The sequence below is a fragment of the Myxine glutinosa genome, chromosome 4, assembly GCF_964187855.1.
Source record: "Myxine glutinosa chromosome 4, kmMyxGlut1.1, whole genome shotgun sequence".
NCBI lineage: Eukaryota > Metazoa > Chordata > Myxini > Myxiniformes > Myxinidae > Myxine > Myxine glutinosa.
The window spans coordinates 10,044,134-10,062,144 of NC_136264.1; the positions used below are offsets into that span (position 1 = coordinate 10,044,134).

Consider the following 18,011-nt stretch of genomic DNA (forward strand, 5'->3'; position numbering starts at 1 on the left):
CCTCACCAATTCCCAATTCCCAATCAATTCCCTATGATTAAGATGGCCATCTTATACATGTGTGTCCCGGTGAGTACTCACGAAACCCTTTTGGTCTCGGTCCCGCACAATGTCTCTGGGCCCCTCTTGACCAAGAGGATAGTCACCGTCACCGCACTCGGGCGGTTGAACGAACCCCGGGCGGACGTGCTCCAACGTGCCGTCTCGTACCGGGGACAGCTGTTGCAGCGCGCCTCCTTGCCAAGCAACGGGGCAAAACCAAAACGCGGTTTGCAACGCGAGCGAGGCTCAACGTGCGACCCGTACGCGTCCTTGTAGACGGGGCCAAACCCAAACGCGGTTTTTCACCGCGTGCGAGGTTCGACGTGCGACCCGTACGCGGCCTTGTAGACGGGGCGAACCCGGCGCGGTTTGCAACGCGCGCGCGGCCCAACGTACGACCGCTTGGTTCCGTGCACGAACTCACGGGGACTTCACGTGTCAACAGGTAGTTACGCGTCCAGGTAACTCCTCTCTCGCCAAACGGTTTTCGGAACGCCGCTGTTTTCCTCGCAGCGCAAGGTCGATTCCACCTCCTGTCGTCGCGGGGCGAGGAAAAAGAATCACCGTCCTTTTTCTCTCCTCGTGTCTTTTCTTCTCCCGTTTCCGGCCACTTCCGTTTCCGGCCACTGGTTCCGAAGGGCTCCTGACCCTCCAATCACAACAACCCTTAATATACTACACACGGATAAGCAAAGACCTGAATGGTAATCCACATACATTCACATAAATATGTAACAGTCTCACTATCTGCCATGATCTTTCTTGGGAAAACCACATTTCAAATCTGGCCTCCAAAGCCAGTCGCCGACTGGGCATCCTCCGTCGTGCGAAGTCCTTCCTTGGCACACCTGAGCTCCTCACCACATACAAGGCTTTCATCCGCTGCTCAATGGAATACTGCTCTCCCCTCTGGGCTGGTGATCCTGCCTCACATCTAGCTCGTCTTCACGCTGTTGAAACCAATGTGTTCAGAATCATGGGAATCTCCCGCGATGAAGCTAACTCCAAGGGCCTCTCACTCACTCACCGCAGGCAGGTTGGTGGTCTTTCCGTCTTCTACCGACTCCTCTCTGGCCTTGCCCCCCCAGCTCTCTCTGGGCTCTGTCCCGCAAATATTCTTGCAGGTCGCACAAGATCTGCCTGCAACCCTCTTATGGTTAAACTGCCAAAATCAAGACTCTCTGCTCACCTTCACTCCTTCATTCCTCTTTTCTCCCACCTCTGGAACAAACTCCCTCACTCTCTTCAATCCCACTCCACCCTCCAGGTCTTTAAAACAGCTGTTCACCACCATCTCTTATCTTCCCCCGTCCAAAACCTTGATCTTTTCTACCCCCGCTAATTTCACCCCAATGCCACTTTTTTGAAATACCAACTTCTGTCCTGGAAGTCCTTGGTGTCCTTGTGTTTTATACTTCTCCCACTCCCCCCCCCCCCCCTTCCCACGCCTCCTCCCCTCAAGCCCTCTCCCTCCCACACATCTCCCTGCTCTCAAATGTTGTGTTTGTGTGCTTCCCCTTCTCTCCCCATCTTGTCCTCCGCTCCCTCTTTTCATATATTTTGTTTGTCTGGTTGATTTGTTTGTGAAGTAAATGTTAGCTCTTTCACGAGCCTCGATTCAGTATACAAAAAATAATAATAATAATAATAAAATCTGCCCTCAGGGCATGAGACTGCATCAGTGATGAATCTCATAGTTGCTCTGCCCTCAGGGCATGAGATGGCATGAATGATGAATCTCAGTTACTCTACCCTGAAGGCATGAATACTGAATCTCATAGTTACTCTGCCCTCAGGGTATGAATACTGAATCTCATAGTTACTCTGCCCTCAGGGCATGAATGATGAATCTCATAGTTACTCTGCCCTCAGGGTATGAATACTGAATCTCATAGTTAATCTGCCCTCAGGGCATGAATGATGAATCTCAGTTACTCTGCCCTCAAGGCATGAGATGGCATGAATGATGAATCTCACAGTTACTCTACCCTTAAGGCATGAATACTGAATCTAATAGTTACTTGCCCTCAGGGCATGAGACGCATAAATATTTTTCAAAATACTACGAACGCAAGGTCTTGAAAGTGCCAATAAGATGATTTGTGTTCTACCCTGTCCAAGTATATAATGTAATTGAAATAAAATGGAATATTAAAGGCTGTAAAAAAAAAAAAAAAAATTTTGGAAGTGTACCGCCATTGATGCACCGTCTTTAACACCACCTTGTTAAACACGTTAAATGGGTTCTACATGCCTATTGTTTGTGTCCTCGATGATGTCCCTAAAAGCAGAAAGTTTCCTGTTTGGAATAATTTTTAATCTTGTTCGACTGCCAGACAGGAAGACAGGGAAAATATTACCTTACCCCTACCTGCGCATGCGCACCCGGGATCGGGATGAGATTCCATACATTTTGCTGAATTCCGAGCCAAAGTACTGCTAAACTGCTGGTAGATTAATGTTCTCCATACAGTGTTCAAAATGTAAAATGAAATTGAAAGTTAGTAGTTCGTCGATCATAGACTGACGTCCGTAGACAGACAGAGTGACAGAGTGAACCCATTGCTCAGTCACGCTTCGCGTTTGCAGGGATAATGCAAAAAGATGTCGGGGTGGTTTGCAAAAAAAGTATTCAAACAAGGTAGGGATGGTCACAATAAATTATAATGTCACAATTTATGAATAATGGTTGTGCTTGCGAATGACACTTTACACCTCTCTCGATTTGGGTTCACAACAACTACAGGGAACAACCACTACAGGGAACAACCACTACAGGGAACAACCACGACAGGGAACAACCACGACAGGGAACAACCACCACAGGGAACAACCACAACAGGGAACAACCACTACAGGGAACAACCACCACAGGGAACAACCACCACAGGGAACAACCACTACAGGGAACAACCACTACAGGGAACAACCACTACAGGGAACAACCACTACAGGGAACAACCACCACAGGGAACAACCACCACAGGGAACAACCACCACAGGGAACAACCACTACAGGGAACAACCACAACAGGGAACAACCACTACAGGGAACAACCACAACAGGGAACAACCACCACAGGGAACAACCACTACAGGGAACAACCACTACAGGGAACAACCACGACAGGGAACAACCACTACAGGGAACAACCACTACAGGGAACAACCACCACAGGGAACAACCACCACAGGGAACAACCACTACAGGGAACAACCACAACAGGGAACAACCACTGCAGGGAACAACCACTACAGGGAACAACCACGACAGGGAACAACCACAACAGGGAACAACCACAACAGGGAACAACCACTACAGGGAACAACCACAACAGGGAACAACCACCACAGGGAACAACCACTACAGGGAACAACCACTACAGGGAACAACCACGACAGGGAACAACCACTACAGGGAACAACCACAACAGGGAACAACCACTACAGGGAACAACCACGACAGGGAACAACCACTACAGGGAACAACCACTACAGGGAACAACCACGACAGGGAACAACCACGACAGGGAACAACCACAACAGGGAACAACCACTACAGGGAACAACCACTACAGGGAACAACCACTACAGGGAACAACCACGACAGGGAACAACCACGACAGGGAACAACCACGACAGGGAACAACCACAACAGGGAACAACCACGACAGGGAACAACCACTACAGGGAACAACCACTACAGGGAACAACCACCACAGGGAACAACCACTACAGGGAACAACCACTACACGGAACAACCACCACAGGGAACAACCACTACAGGGAACAACCACCACAGGGAACAACCACCACAGGGAACAACCACTACAGGGAACAACCACCACAGGGAACAACCACCACAGGGAACAACCACCACAGGGAACAACCACCACAGGGAACAACCACGACAGGGAACAACCACTACAGGGAACAACCACTACAGGGAACAACCACAACAGGGAACAACCACTACAGGGAACAACCACTACAGGGAACAACCACTACAGGGAACAACCACGACAGGGAACAACCACCATGGGGAACAACCACCACAGGGAACAACCACGACAGGGAACAACCACCACAGGGAACAACCACCACAGGGAACAACCACGACAGGGAACAACCAGCACAGGGAACAACCACGACAGGGAACAACCACGACAGGGAACAACCACGACAGGGAACAACCACTACAGGGAACAACCACTACAGGGAACGACCACAACAGGGAACAACCACTGCAGGGAACAACCACTACAGGGAACAACCACAACAGGGAACAACCACTACAGGGAACAACCACTATTACACAAACTACCTGCATGATATAAATGTATAACAATGCCTCAAGCCAATTGATCGTTAAAACCATCATTTAAAATTGTTTCGTTGCTTAATGAGGAGGGAATGGGATGAAGCCAATGGCATTCATCCGAGGGCCTTTCACTCACTCACCGCAGGCAGGTTGGTGGTCTTTCTGTCTTCTACCGACTCCTCTCCGGCCTTTCTCCCCCGACTCTCTCTGTGGTCTGTCCCACAAATATTCCTACAGGTCGCACAAGATCTGCCAGCAACCCTCTTATGGTTAAACTGCCAAAATCTCGGCTCTCTGCTCACCTTCACTCTTTCATTCCCCTTTTCTCCCACCTCTGCAACAAACTCCCCCACTCCCTTCAATCCCACTCCTCCCTCCAGGTCTTTAAAACAGCTGTTCACCACCATCTCTTATCTTCCCCCATCCAAAACCTTGATCTTTTCTATCCCCGCTAATTCACCCCAGATCCACTTTTTCGAAATTCCAACTTCTTTCCTGGAAGTCCTTGCAGTATCCATATGTTTTATACCTCTCCCACCTCCCCCCAAGCCCTCCCCCTCCCACATTTCTCACGATGTCCCTGCTCTCACTCAAACCAAGGAACCAAGGGACTCTCAAATGTTGTGTTTATGTCCTGCCCCCTCTCTCCCCATCTTGTCCACCGCTCCCCTTATTTTTTGTGTTTTGTGTGTCGGTTTGACTTTTTGTGTGATTAATGTTCGCTCTTTCATGAGCCTCGATCTTGTATACAAAAAAAAAGAAAAAAAAGCATAACGTAGTCAAAACTCAGAATGAACGAAATGGAAAAGGACCTGCCGGTCATTATTACCCTGCGCTCGCGAAGCGAAAAGCGAGGTTAAGCATACCTGTGCGTACGTGTGCCGTACGTGTCTGCATTTAAAAAATTCATTTTCTCGGCAACCGCTTGTTCCGATTGAAATGAAATTTTCACCATGGGACGGCCTCCTCCTGTAGAATATTTAAATGATTATTATGACGTCATAGGTCACGCCGTACAGGCGCCATCTTGGAAAAACTTCGCACCTCTATATCTCTGAAACCGCTCCATGGAAAAAATTGAGATCTGGCTCCTTGTCACCGACTTCCCATGGGAAATAAGATATGTTAATGATGATGTCATCGGTTCCTTCGTTATGACGTCATAATTCGTTAAATACAACACCTATCCATCCGATCATTATTTAAAACAAATTCTCAGCAACTGTTGGTCTGATGGACACGAAATTTTCACCACAGGAGCGCCTCCTCCTTTAGAATATTTTAATGATAATCATGACGTCATAGGTCATGTGGTACAGGCGCCATCTTGGAGAAACCGAAAAATGTTGCACCTCTATATCTCCAAAACCGCTGCTTAGAAAAAATTGAAGCATGGCTCATTTTGAAGAGCTCCATATGTGGAATAGGTGTTGTTAACGATGTCGTCATTGGTGCCATAATTATGACGTCATAATTCGACAGGGACAACGCTTAGTCTGATCAGTTTGAAATGTATTGAGCATGATCTATGCAACAATTATTTAGAGAATATTGGACCAAAGAAAAAAAAATGTTCAAAAACAGAAGAGTTGGCTCACACCAAGTTGACCGCAGGGCAAGTATTCTATGAATACCATCTAGTTGTTCAAAGGAAACGATTTCTTTTTTTCACATTACCTTCAAAACAAAACAAAAAGTTCATCAAATAAAGTTGTGTGCTGTATCTGCACAAAGCAGTTGTGGTTTTGACAAGACATTTAGTACATAGAACCTCCTGCGTCTCACCTGATCCGGTTGTGGTTCATTGCAATGACTTGGATGGATTTGAGGCTTGTGAGGCCAACCGGAACAGATTGCAGCTTGTTGTAGTCGAGGAAGAGTTCATGTAGTGAGTGGCCTGTTCCGAAAAGTGACGAAGTATCCATGCCACTGTTGTCGATTTGGTTAAACGACAGGTAGAGATACTGCAGGCCCGGTTTCATGTGCGCAAAGACAAATCCAGGAACGCGTTCAATTTGATTATGGGTGAGGACGAGATGGCGAAGCACCACAGGTAAATAGGAGGGTACATGTTTGAGGAGATTGTGAGACAGGTCCAACGACTCCAGGTTCCTAGTGGTGATAAACACAACCATTGGTCAGAGTATAAAGAAGGACTTTGCCTGAAGAGATATTGTTGTTCATCTGACTTCACCTCACTTGTATGCCTAATAAACATCACCTGGTATACTCATTGATATCACCTGGCACAATCATTGATAGCTAACAAATGACAAAGATGAACGAAGTACAGAGTGGTCCACAAAACATTTGACATTTACATTTGCAAATCAAAAGTTTGACTCTATACAGTACTACTTGTGTTTTGTTTGCTAATGATTCCACTTCCGGTTTTTGGTTGATCTCCACCAAGCTTCGCATCCCCTTCGGATTTCGGCTTCCGCAAACGCTCGCAAAAGAACGTACTCCTGTCTGGGCCGCATGCATCACCCACCAAGCTGGTCGATGTGCAGCTACTTGAGGCATTTTATCAGCAACTCTGCTCCCCACAACTCCACCATGGCTGCCGGTATTAAGCAATAACATGGAACCGTTATGAGGAAGCTGGTCACAAAGGAGGAAAATAACTCACTCGGATCTCTTTAATCTATCTCCTCAAGTCTCCCATCTTGATTCCCCCTGTGGAGATGACTTCCATCGTTCCGTTCTCAGTGGCATCACTTTGGCAGGACAAGTAGGCCCCTTCAGCAGTAACAAACCACTTCCTGGTTGAGAACTCAATCACCCGTCAACGAGTCGCCAACCCTGTTGGTCGCCTTTTGCGACACACAGGGAATTACCAGTGAGCTGGTACTCAATTTGCCGACTTCGGAAGGATGACAGGCTGAGTCAACCCCCCTGGCGTTAATTCAGCGATCGACCGGGATTCGGAACCCAGGATCCTATGATCCCAAGCCAGCACCCTAACCGCTAAGCCAACACCAGGCTTTTTACAGAGGCTAAGTAAAGTAAATAAATTGAAATTTTAAAATCATCTCCTACCATTGTACTGATGACATAGACGGATATTTGATCCTCATATTCTTCAGGAAAATTGCGCTATATCTGACACGACATCCTTCTCGGTAAGAGAAACCAAGGCATTACATTTCTTCACAGATTTCCCCAAAACCATCTGATAGCATCTGCGTCATCGGCTCCATGTCCTCCCAAATAAAAAATAAATTAAAAAAAACACCTTTAGAGGCCATTTTTCCCCCACAGAGCAGGGATTGGCCATTTTTTTTGGCACCCTGGTCCCCTTTTTTGAAGCAATGTTTTATGGCCGGATGCCCTTCTTGCCGCCAACCCTGTTAGTCACCTCTTGCGACACACAGGGAATTACCAGTGAACTGTTACTCAATTTGCCGACCTCAGAAGGATGACAGGCTGAGTCAACCCCCCTGGTGTTAATTCAGCGATCGACCGGGATTCGGAACCCAGGATCCTATGATCCCAAACCGGCACCCTAACCGCTAAGCCAACACCAGGCTATGTCCTCCAAAATTGATGGAATTTAATAATGAAACGTACACATGGATATGACACCAGACTCCGAATTTCACCAATTTGATGCCAAGCCGTGTTGGGGGCTATTGCGTCTCAAAGAAGCATTGAAAGACTTTTACAATGCACTCTGGAACTTCTTTTTATTTGCCATCTTCAGTACCAAATTATCATGTGGTCATGACAACAGGTGCGTAAACAGTCTTGTTACTAAATTTGTGGCTATCCAATTGGCAGGTAAGCCATGTCTGCACAAAAGGCAGATTTTTGGTTATATTCCATTAATAATAATAATAATAATTCATTTATTTTGTATAGCGCTTTTCCAGAAGCCCAAAGGCGCTTTGACAGAGTGGAAAACATAATGCATAACAATACATGAAAACAACAATTGCAAAAAGACAAGAATCAATAGGGAAATATTTAAAGCAAAAGGAGGGAGAAGGAGAAGAGATAGTCAGGGGTTAAATGCTGTGGGTTGAATGTTGAATGCAGTGTTGAACAGGTGGGTCTTTAGTGATGTTTTGAATGTGGTGAGTGAGGAGGAGTCTCTGATGGTGTGAGGTAGTGAGTTCCAGAGGGTGGGAGCAGCGATGGAGAAGGCCCTGTCCCCCCAGGATCTGAATTTGGTCCGGATGGAGGGGGTCAGGAGGTTGGTACCAGCAGAGCGGAGGTTGCGGGTGGGAGTGTGTCTGGAGAGGAGGTCAGCCAGGTAGGATGGGGCCAAGTTATGGAGGGCTTTGTATGTCAAGAAAATTGACATTGCCGCTGGATTGAAGTCAAACCAAATATAGAAAGAATGCCAAGGTCTTAGATTACTCATTACGATTCTGTTTTGTGATCCAATTTTCTGTGAGAAAACACAGAGATTGGTGTCGCATTCCTGAGCCTTTACAGCTGTCCATACTGCAATGGTGAAGGTGTTAGAAGAGGAGAATAAGGATAAAGGAACATAGACAAGGTAGATGTGGATAAATCTTATTATAACAGAGAAAACGTATAATATAGTTATGGCGTTATGTCGCTTTGTCGCTATGTTTATATGCGACGAAAACGTCTTCTTCTTCCTCAAATAAAATTACCACCCTCTTAATTAACCCTCTTAATTGCGTTAAGACTGCTGAGACCACTCAGACCTTTGCCGACCCTATAATTCCCCCAAGACCCTTCAGACCACCAAGACCCCTGAAGACCCAAAATACCCTGAAGACCCCCAAAGACCGAAAACACCCCAAAAACCCAAAATACCCTTCAAGGCCCTGAGGCTCAAAAATACCCCAAAACCCAAAAGACCCCGAAGACCCAAAACACCCCGAAGACCCAAAACACCCCGAAGACCCAAAACACCCCGAAGATCCAAAACACCCCGAAGACCCAAAACATCCCGGAGACCCAAAAACACCCCGAAGACCCAAAACACCCCGAAGACCCAAAAACACCCCAAAGACCCAAAACACCCCGAAGACCCAAAACACCCCAAGGACCCAAAACACCCCGAAGTCCCAAAACACCCTGAAGACCCAAAAGACCCTGAAGACCCAAAAGACCCCAAATACCCAAAACACCCCGCAGACCCAAAAGACCAAAAATACCCCAAAGACCCAAAAGACACCGAAATGGTCAAAGATGCCAACCCCTCCGAAACGACGTGTGGTGAGGCGCGCGGAGCGCGCCGAGTCACGCTAGTAATAATAATAAATGGTAATGATGTTGACACAGAGGAGTGAGGTCAGATATGTCCCTTTGTCCTGTATTTCTGTAGTTTTCCCCCCATTTTTTAATGTCCACACTCTTTGAACATCATGTGCCTTAATGAGAGCCAGTTTTTCATTGCATACGGTGGAATATTTTTGACTTTGTGCTGGTGTGAAAAATGGCTGACACTGTCAAATACCTAGCAACTTAAATGAGACCGACATGAAAAATGTGGATGATAAGAAGTTTAAATCTAATGATAATCATAAATGTGATGCCGATCCATACTTTTGTGCTAACAGTGCATTCTGGGAAATGGCTTCATCTTTCAAGCTGTTGTTGCGGAGCTGAAGAGTTCCCAGCATTGAGGCAGGAGAGATTGCTCCATCTGCAATCTCCTCAATTTGATTCCCATCCAGATAAAGCTCCTGTTCCACAGCATTGGGAAAATGCAAAAGGAAATCAAGTTTAGCGGGGTGAGGGAATGGTTAGCTTGGTTGAAAATTTATATTACAATTGTTTTACAAAGTTTTACAATGCGTGTCGTTGGTTGTTATCTCCCTATATGGGTTTTTGTAGTTCATCTTTGTTGAAACAGAGCCCTCCCAGGTCTCAAAGTATCCACCTTTGTGCATGCATCTGTATATATGAATGAATGATCGTTTTTTGAGGCCATTTTTCCCCACTAAAGCAGGGATTAGCCTTGCGGGCCCCATGACAATCATGGTTCCCTTTTTGAAGCAGTTTTTTTTATGGCGGGATGCCCTTCCTGACACCAACCCTTAGTTACCTCTTACGATGAGCAGGGATACAGTGTACCTATTCTAAGCCGGGGTACACACCGGGATCATTCATCCCAGCAAGCTGGTACTCAATTTGCCGACCTCGGATGGATGACAGGCTGAGTCAACCCCCCTGGTGTTAATTCAGCAATCGACCGGGATTCGAACTCGGGATCCAAGGATCCCAAGCCGGCACCCTAACCGCTAAGCCAACACCAGGCTTATCTGTGTGTGTGTGTGTATATATATATATATATATATATATATATATATATATATATATATATATATATATATATATATATATATATATATATATATATATATATATATATATATATATATATATATATATATATATATATATATATATATATATATATATATATATATATATATATATATATATATATATATATATATATATATATATATATATATATATATATATATATATATATATATAATTATTGTTTTCTTTTTTCTTTCTGTATTTATATATATACTAGCCGAAACCCGTGGAACATCCACGGAAGGGAGGATGTGGTGTATGGATAGAGTGTACCATTATGGATGGCATAGGGGATTTGCTTGTCCGAGTAAGAGTTAGGAAGAAAGATGAGAATGAAGAGTGCGTATATGAACAACGATCGCCGACACCGGCACAAATGCATGCTCTGGATTGTCCACTTAGTGGACGGCTTGCTTTCGCCTTCGCCTGTCCAATCAGTGGACGGCTTGCTTCGCCTTCGCCCAGCAGACGCCAATACGATGGCGTCGTAAGATGGCGTCGTATCGGCAGTTAATCGGATGCTTTTGGGCCCCAACATCGGCTAATTCAGATTTTTCGAGTATGGCTGTACGTGATAAACAAAGAGTGCGGTTCGTAGATCGTAAATCCATTAGTGCCGTGGGCATCGGGTCACTGGGTGCGGCGTAAAAGGGATAACAAAGTCGAGTCCTTACGCTATTATTATATAGATAGATATATATATATATATTGTTACGGATCCGGGGGACGGCACTCCCGTTAGAAAGGTGGGGTTAATCCCCTTGTCCTGTTAAGCTGGCCGTCCGCCCGGTCCTGGGGTATGACGTCACTTCCGGTCGGTGGTGAGTCGGGTTGTAAGCCCAACCCGTCTTACTACCTAATTACCACCACCATCCGTAAGCGAGGAGATACTCCCACCCGGGCCGCAGCGTGATTGGATGCGCCGAGCGAAGCGAGCTGCGACTCGGGCCGTTAACAAGAGACTAACCCGACTCCGAACGTTGGCTGAATCGTGCCACAGGTACTCAATGGGAAGAAGGGACTAAAGCGATCGGGGGAGAATGAAACCAAAAGGGTAAGAAATAACAGACATTTATTAATTACTAGCAGAAGCACCCGGCATTGCCGGGCGGGGGAGGGGACGGGAACGGGGGGAGGGGGAAGGGGAACAGGGGCAAGGGGAACCGGGGGGAGGGGGAGGGGGAAGGGGAGGGGGAAGGGGAAGGGGAAGGGGGAGGTGGAAAAGGAGGGGGGAGGGGAGGGGGAGGAGAGGGAAGGGGAGGGCCAGTCAACAATGACATTGCAGTTCTCATGGTAGGAGAGCAGCACAACAATTGCGACATCGTCCTGCATCTTCGCAACAACAGCACGAAGTGGATTTTGGAGACACCGATCCTGTGACGCCCTCCAGTACCGGCGTTGCCGGGCGGGGGAAGGGAGACCCGTACATTCGTCCTCTCGACTCAAGCTCACTCGGACAAAAGCCTCGCACAAATTACACCATGAAGGCCCAATGGCCATGTCTATGCCACGAATCAAGTACGTGAGCGAGTCTGGCGCACTGAATTGAAAATATATAGAACGCTCATACTCTGTGAAAAGTGAAGCCGACGTGTCGCCATCTTGGTTAGCACGACTCGACCAACTCGCTTCGCGGATCTCATTTGTTTTGAACGTGTCCCAGATTTTTAAAGCCAGACAACTGTTAAAATGCCATTTTGTGCGGCAATAAACTGCTCCAATCGGTTACGGAAGGGTTGTGGAAAGACGTTTCACAGCTGTTTCAAAGACGTTTAATTCATATCGCACAAAATCGACAAAAATTGACACAAAACACGATCGCATAAAAGGTGAAGAAACGCAATCGCTTTTCGCTCTGAATTATGTGCAAACGCATGTATGACAGAAATCACCATCGCCCACCATCGCCCAGCATCGAGTGCCAACCAAGATGGCGCCCGGTAGCTGCATCTCCACCTATGTGGTGTGAATGGCAATGGTCATTCTATATATTTTCAGTTCAATGGTCTGGCGGCGGGGATGGAACATCACGTGATCGCTCTGAGCGAATCAGCGAGCTGCTCTGGCACCGGCTGAGATTCCGTGTATAATGTTCCTCGCTGAAATGCGCTGAGGTAAATATGAATAAAAAATATGGATCTCGTCAAATATTTTGAGGTAGGCCATGTCCTTCCCAGGCTCAATGGCCATGTCTATGCCAAATATCAAGCACGTGAGCCTCTCTGTTTAGGAGTCTATCGGTAACATACACACCCACACACACACAAACTGTGTTTTATTTATATAGATGATGTTGCCAGTAAAAGTGATCTGTTTTGTGTTCCAAAGTTGTTTTGAATGATGATGTTGCCAGTAAAAGTGATCAGTTTTGTGTTCTGAAGTTGTTTTGAATGATGATTTTGCTGGTAAAAGTGATGAGTTTGTGTTCTAATGATGTTTTGAATGATGATTTTGCTTGTCAAAGTGACCAGCTTTGTGTTCCAAATGTGTTTTGAATGATAATGTTGCTGATAAAAGTGATCAGTTTTGAGTACCAAAGTTGTTTTGAATGATGATGTTGCTGGTAAAAGTGATCTGTTTTGTGTTCCAAAGTTGTTTTGAATGATCATGTTGCTGATAAAAGTGATCAGTTTTGTGTTCTAAAGTTGTTTTGAATGATGATATTCATGGTAAAAGTGATGAGTTTGTGCTCTAAAGTTGTTTTGGATGATGATGTTGCTGTTAAAAGTGATGAGTTTGTGCTCTAAAGTTGTTTTGAATGATGATGTTGCTGATAAAAGTGATCAGTTTTGTGCTCTATTGTTGTTTTGAATGATGATTTTCCTGGTAAAAGTGATCAGTTTTTGTTCTAATGATGTTTTGAATGATGATTTTGCTTGTCAAAGTGACCAGCTTTGTGTTCCAAATGTGTTTTGAATGATAATGTTGCTGATAAAAGTTATCAGTTTTGTGTTCTAAAGTTGCTTTGAATGATGATAATCCTGGTAAAAGTGATCAGTTTTGTTCCAAAGTTGTTTTGAATGATGATGTTGCTGGTAAAAGTGATCAGTTTTGTGTTCCAAAGTTGTTTTGAATGATCATGTTGCTGATAAAAGTGATCAGTTTTGTGTTCTAAAGTTGTTTTGAATGATGATATTCATGGTAAAAGTGATCAGTTTTGTTTCAAAGTTGTTTTGAATGATGATGTTGCTGGTAAAAGTGATCAGTTTTGTGTTTCAAAGTTGTTTTGAATGATGATATTCCTGGTAAAAGTGATCAGTTTTTTGTTCTAATGTTGTTTTGAATGATGATTTTGCTGGTAAAAGTGATCAGTTTTTTGTTCTAATATTGTTTTGAATGATGATGTTGCTGGTAAAAAGTGATCAGTTTTGTGTTTCAAAGTTGTTTTGAATGATGGTTTTCCTGGTAAAAGTGATCAGTTTTGTGTTCTGAAGTTGTTTTTAATGATGATTTTCCTGGTAAAAGTGATCAGTTTTGTATTCTGATGTTGTTTTGAATGATGATGTTGCTGGTAAAAGTGATCAGTTTTGTGTTCCAAAGTTGTTTTGAATTATGATGTTGCTGGTAAAAGTGATCAGTTTTGTGTTCCAAAATTGTTTTGAATGATGATGTTGCTGGTAAAAGTGATCAGTTTTGTGTTCCAAAGTTGTTATGAATGATCATGTTGCTGATAAAAGTGATCAGTTTTGTGTTCCAAAGTTGTTATGAATGATCATGTTGCTGATAAAAGTGATCAGTTTTGTGTTCCAAAGTTGTTTTGAATTATGATGTTGCTGGTAAAAGTGATCAGTTTTGTGTTCTAAAGTTGTTTTGAATGATCATGTTGCTGATAAAAGTGATCAGTTTTGTGTTCTAAAGTTGTTTTGAATGATGACGTTGCTGGTAAAAGTGATCAGTTTTGTGTTCCAAAGTTGTTTTGAATGATGATATTCCTGGTAAAAGTGATCAGTTTTTTGTTCTAATGTTGTTTTGAATGATGATTTTGCTGGTAAAAGTGATCAGTTTTTTGTTCTAATATTGTTTTGAATGATGATGTTGCTGGTAAAAAGTGATCAGTTTTTTTGTTCTAATATTGTTTTGAATGATGATGTTGCTTGTAAAAGTGATCAGTTTTGTGTTCTAAAGTTGTTTTGAATGATGATGTTGAGGTTAAAAGTGATCAGTTTTGTGTTCCAAAGTTGTTTTGAATGATGATGTTGTTCGTAAAAGTGATCAGTTTTGTGTTCTGAAGTTGTTTTGAATGATGATGTTGTTCGTAAAAGTGATCAGTTTTTTGTTCTAATATTGTTTTGAATGATGATGTTGCTGGTAAAAAGTGATCAGTTTTTTGTTCTAAAGTTGTTTTGAATGATGATGTTGCTGTTAAAAGTGATCAGTTTTGTGTTCTAAAGTTGTTTTGAATGATGATGTTGCTGTTAAAAGTGATCAGTTTTGTGTTCTAAAGTTGTTTTGAATGATGATGTTGCTGGTAAAAGTGATCAGTTTTGTGTTCTAAAGTTGTTTTGAATGATGATGTTGCTGTTAAAAGTGATCAGTTTTGTGTTCCAAAGTTGTTTTGAATGATGATGTTGTTCGTAAAAGTGATCAGTTTTGTGTTCCAAAGTTGTTTTGAATGATGTTGTTCGTAAAAGTGATCAGTTTTTTGTTCTAATATTGTTTGGAATGATGATGTTGCTGGTAAAAAGTGATCAGTTTTTTGTTCTAATATTGTTTTGAATGATGATGTTGCTGGTAAAAGTGATCAGTTTTGTGTTCTAAAGTTGTTTTGAATGATGATGTTGCTGTTAAAAGTGATCAGTTTTGTGTTCCAAAGTTGTTTTTAATGATGATTTTCCTGGTAAAAGTGATCAGTTTTGTGTTCTGATGTTGTTTTGAATGATGATGTTGCTGGTAAAAGTGATCAGTTTTGTGTTCCAAAGTTGTTTTGAATTATGATGTTGCTGGTAAAAGTGATCAGTTTTGTGTTCCAAAGTTGTTTTGAATGATGATGTTGCTGGTAAAAGTGATCAGTTTTGTGTTCCAAAGTTGTTTTGAATGATGATGTTGCTGGTAAAAGCGATCAGTTTTGTGTTCCAAATTTGTTTTGAATGATGATGTTGCTGGTAAAAGTGATCAGTTTTGTGCTCTATAGGTGTTTTGAATGATGATGTTGCTGGTAAAAGTGATCAGTTTTGTGTTCCAAAGTTGTTTTGAATGATGATGTTGCTGGTAAAAGTGATCAGTTTTGTGTTCGAAAGTTGTTTTGAATGATGATGTTGCTGGTAAAAGTGATCAGTTTTGTGTTCCAAAGTTGTTTTGAATGATGATGTTGCTGGTAAAAGTGATCAGTTTTGTGCTCTAAAGTTGGTTTGAATGATGTTGTTGCTGGTAAAAGTGATCAGTTTTGTGTTCCACAGTTTTTTTGAATGATGATGTTGCTGGTAAAAGTGATCAGTTTTGTGCTCTAAAGTTGTTTTGAATGATGATGTTGCTGGTAAAAGTGATCAGTTTTGTGCTCTAATGTTGTTTTGAATGATGATGTTGCTAGTAAAAGTGATCAGTTTTGTGTTCTCAAGTTGTTTTAAATGATGATATTCCTGCTAAAAGTGATCAGTTTTATGTTCCAAATGTGTTTTGAATGATGATATTGCTGGTAAAAGTGATCAGTTTTGTGTTCAAAAGTTGTTTTAAATGATGATGTTGCTAATAAAAGTGATCAGTTTTGTGTTCCAAAGTTGTTTTGAATGATGATGTTGCTGTTAAAAGTGATCAGTTTTGTGTTCCAAAGTTGTTTTGAATGATGATGTTGCTGGTAAAAGTGATCAGTTTCATGTTCCAAAGTTGTTTTGAATGATGATGTTGCTGGTAAAAGTGATCAGTTTTGTGTTCCAAAGTTGTTTTGAATGATGATGTTGCTGTTAAAAGTGATCAGTTTTGTGTTCCAAAGTTGTTTTGAATGATGATGTTGCAAGTAAAAGTGATCAGTTTTGTGTTCCAAAGTTGTTTTGAATGATGATGTTTCTGATAAAAGTGATGAGTTTGTGCTCTAAAGTTGTTTTGAATGATGATGTTGCTGGTAAAAGTGATCAGTTTTGTGTTCCAAAGTTGTTTTGAATGATGATGTTGCTGTTAAAAGTGATCAGTTTTGTGTTCCAAAGTTGTTTTGAATGATGATGTTGCTGGTAAAAGTGATCAGTTTTGTGTTCCAAAGTTGTTTTGAATGATGATGTTGCAAGTAAAAGTGATCAGTTTTGTGTTCCAAATTTGTTTTGAATGATGATGTTGCTGGTAAAAGTGATCAGTTTTGTGCTCTATAGGTGTTTTGAATGATGATGTTGCTGGTAAAAGTGATCAGTTTTGTGTTCCAAAGTTGTTTTGAATGATGATGTTGCTGGTAAAAGTGATCAGTTTTGTGTTCGAAAGTTGTTTTGAATGATGATGTTGCTGGTAAAAGTGATCAGTTTTGTGTTCCAAAGTTGTTTTGAATGATGATGTTGCTGGTAAAAGTGATCAGTTTTGTGCTCTAAAGTTGGTTTGAATGATGTTGTTGCTGGTAAAAGTGATCAGTTTTGTGTTCCACAGTTTTTTTGAATGATGATGTTGCTGGTAAAAGTGATCAGTTTTGTGCTCTAAAGTTGTTTTGAATGATGATGTTGCTGGTAAAAGTGATCAGTTTTGTGCTCTAATGTTGTTTTGAATGATGATGTTGCTAGTAAAAGTGATCAGTTTTGTGTTCTCAAGTTGTTTTAAATGATGATATTCCTGCTAAAAGTGATCAGTTTTATGTTCCAAATGTGTTTTGAATGATGATATTGCTGGTAAAAGTGATCAGTTTTGTGTTCAAAAGTTGTTTTAAATGATGATGTTGCTAATAAAAGTGATCAGTTTTGTGTTCCAAAGTTGTTTTGAATGATGATGTTGCTGTTAAAAGTGATCAGTTTTGTGTTCCAAAGTTGTTTTGAATGATGATGTTGCTGGTAAAAGTGATCAGTTTCATGTTCCAAAGTTGTTTTGAATGATGATGTTGCTGGTAAAAGTGATCAGTTTTGTGTTCCAAAGTTGTTTTGAATGATGATGTTGCTGTTAAAAGTGATCAGTTTTGTGTTCCAAAGTTGTTTTGAATGATGATGTTGCAAGTAAAAGTGATCAGTTTTGTGTTCCAAAGTTGTTTTGAATGATGATGTTTCTGATAAAAGTGATGAGTTTGTGCTCTAAAGTTGTTTTGAATGATGATGTTGCTGGTAAAAGTGATCAGTTTTGTGTTCCAAAGTTGTTTTGAATGATGATGTTGCTGTTAAAAGTGATCAGTTTTGTGTTCCAAAGTTGTTTTGAATGATGATGTTGCTGGTAAAAG

The 18,011-nt window shown here is 42.4% G+C and overlaps 1 protein-coding gene across 6 annotated transcripts in view; it reads right to left on the reverse strand.

The window, feature by feature from the left end:
• LOC137424412 (extracellular matrix protein 2) overlaps positions 1–18,011 on the reverse strand; it is an 84,561-nt gene that overhangs the window by 14,764 nt on the left and 51,786 nt on the right. For all 6 annotated transcript variants that reach the window (XM_068111841.2, XM_078775426.1, XM_078775427.1 and 3 more), the window contains exons 9-10: positions 9,893–10,032; positions 6,149–6,475 (exon numbers count right to left, since the gene is read on the reverse strand). In XM_068111841.2, coding sequence (XP_067967942.2) covers positions 6,149–6,475; positions 9,893–10,032 — 467 coding nt within the window. The remainder of the gene's footprint in view (positions 1–6,148; positions 6,476–9,892; positions 10,033–18,011) is intronic.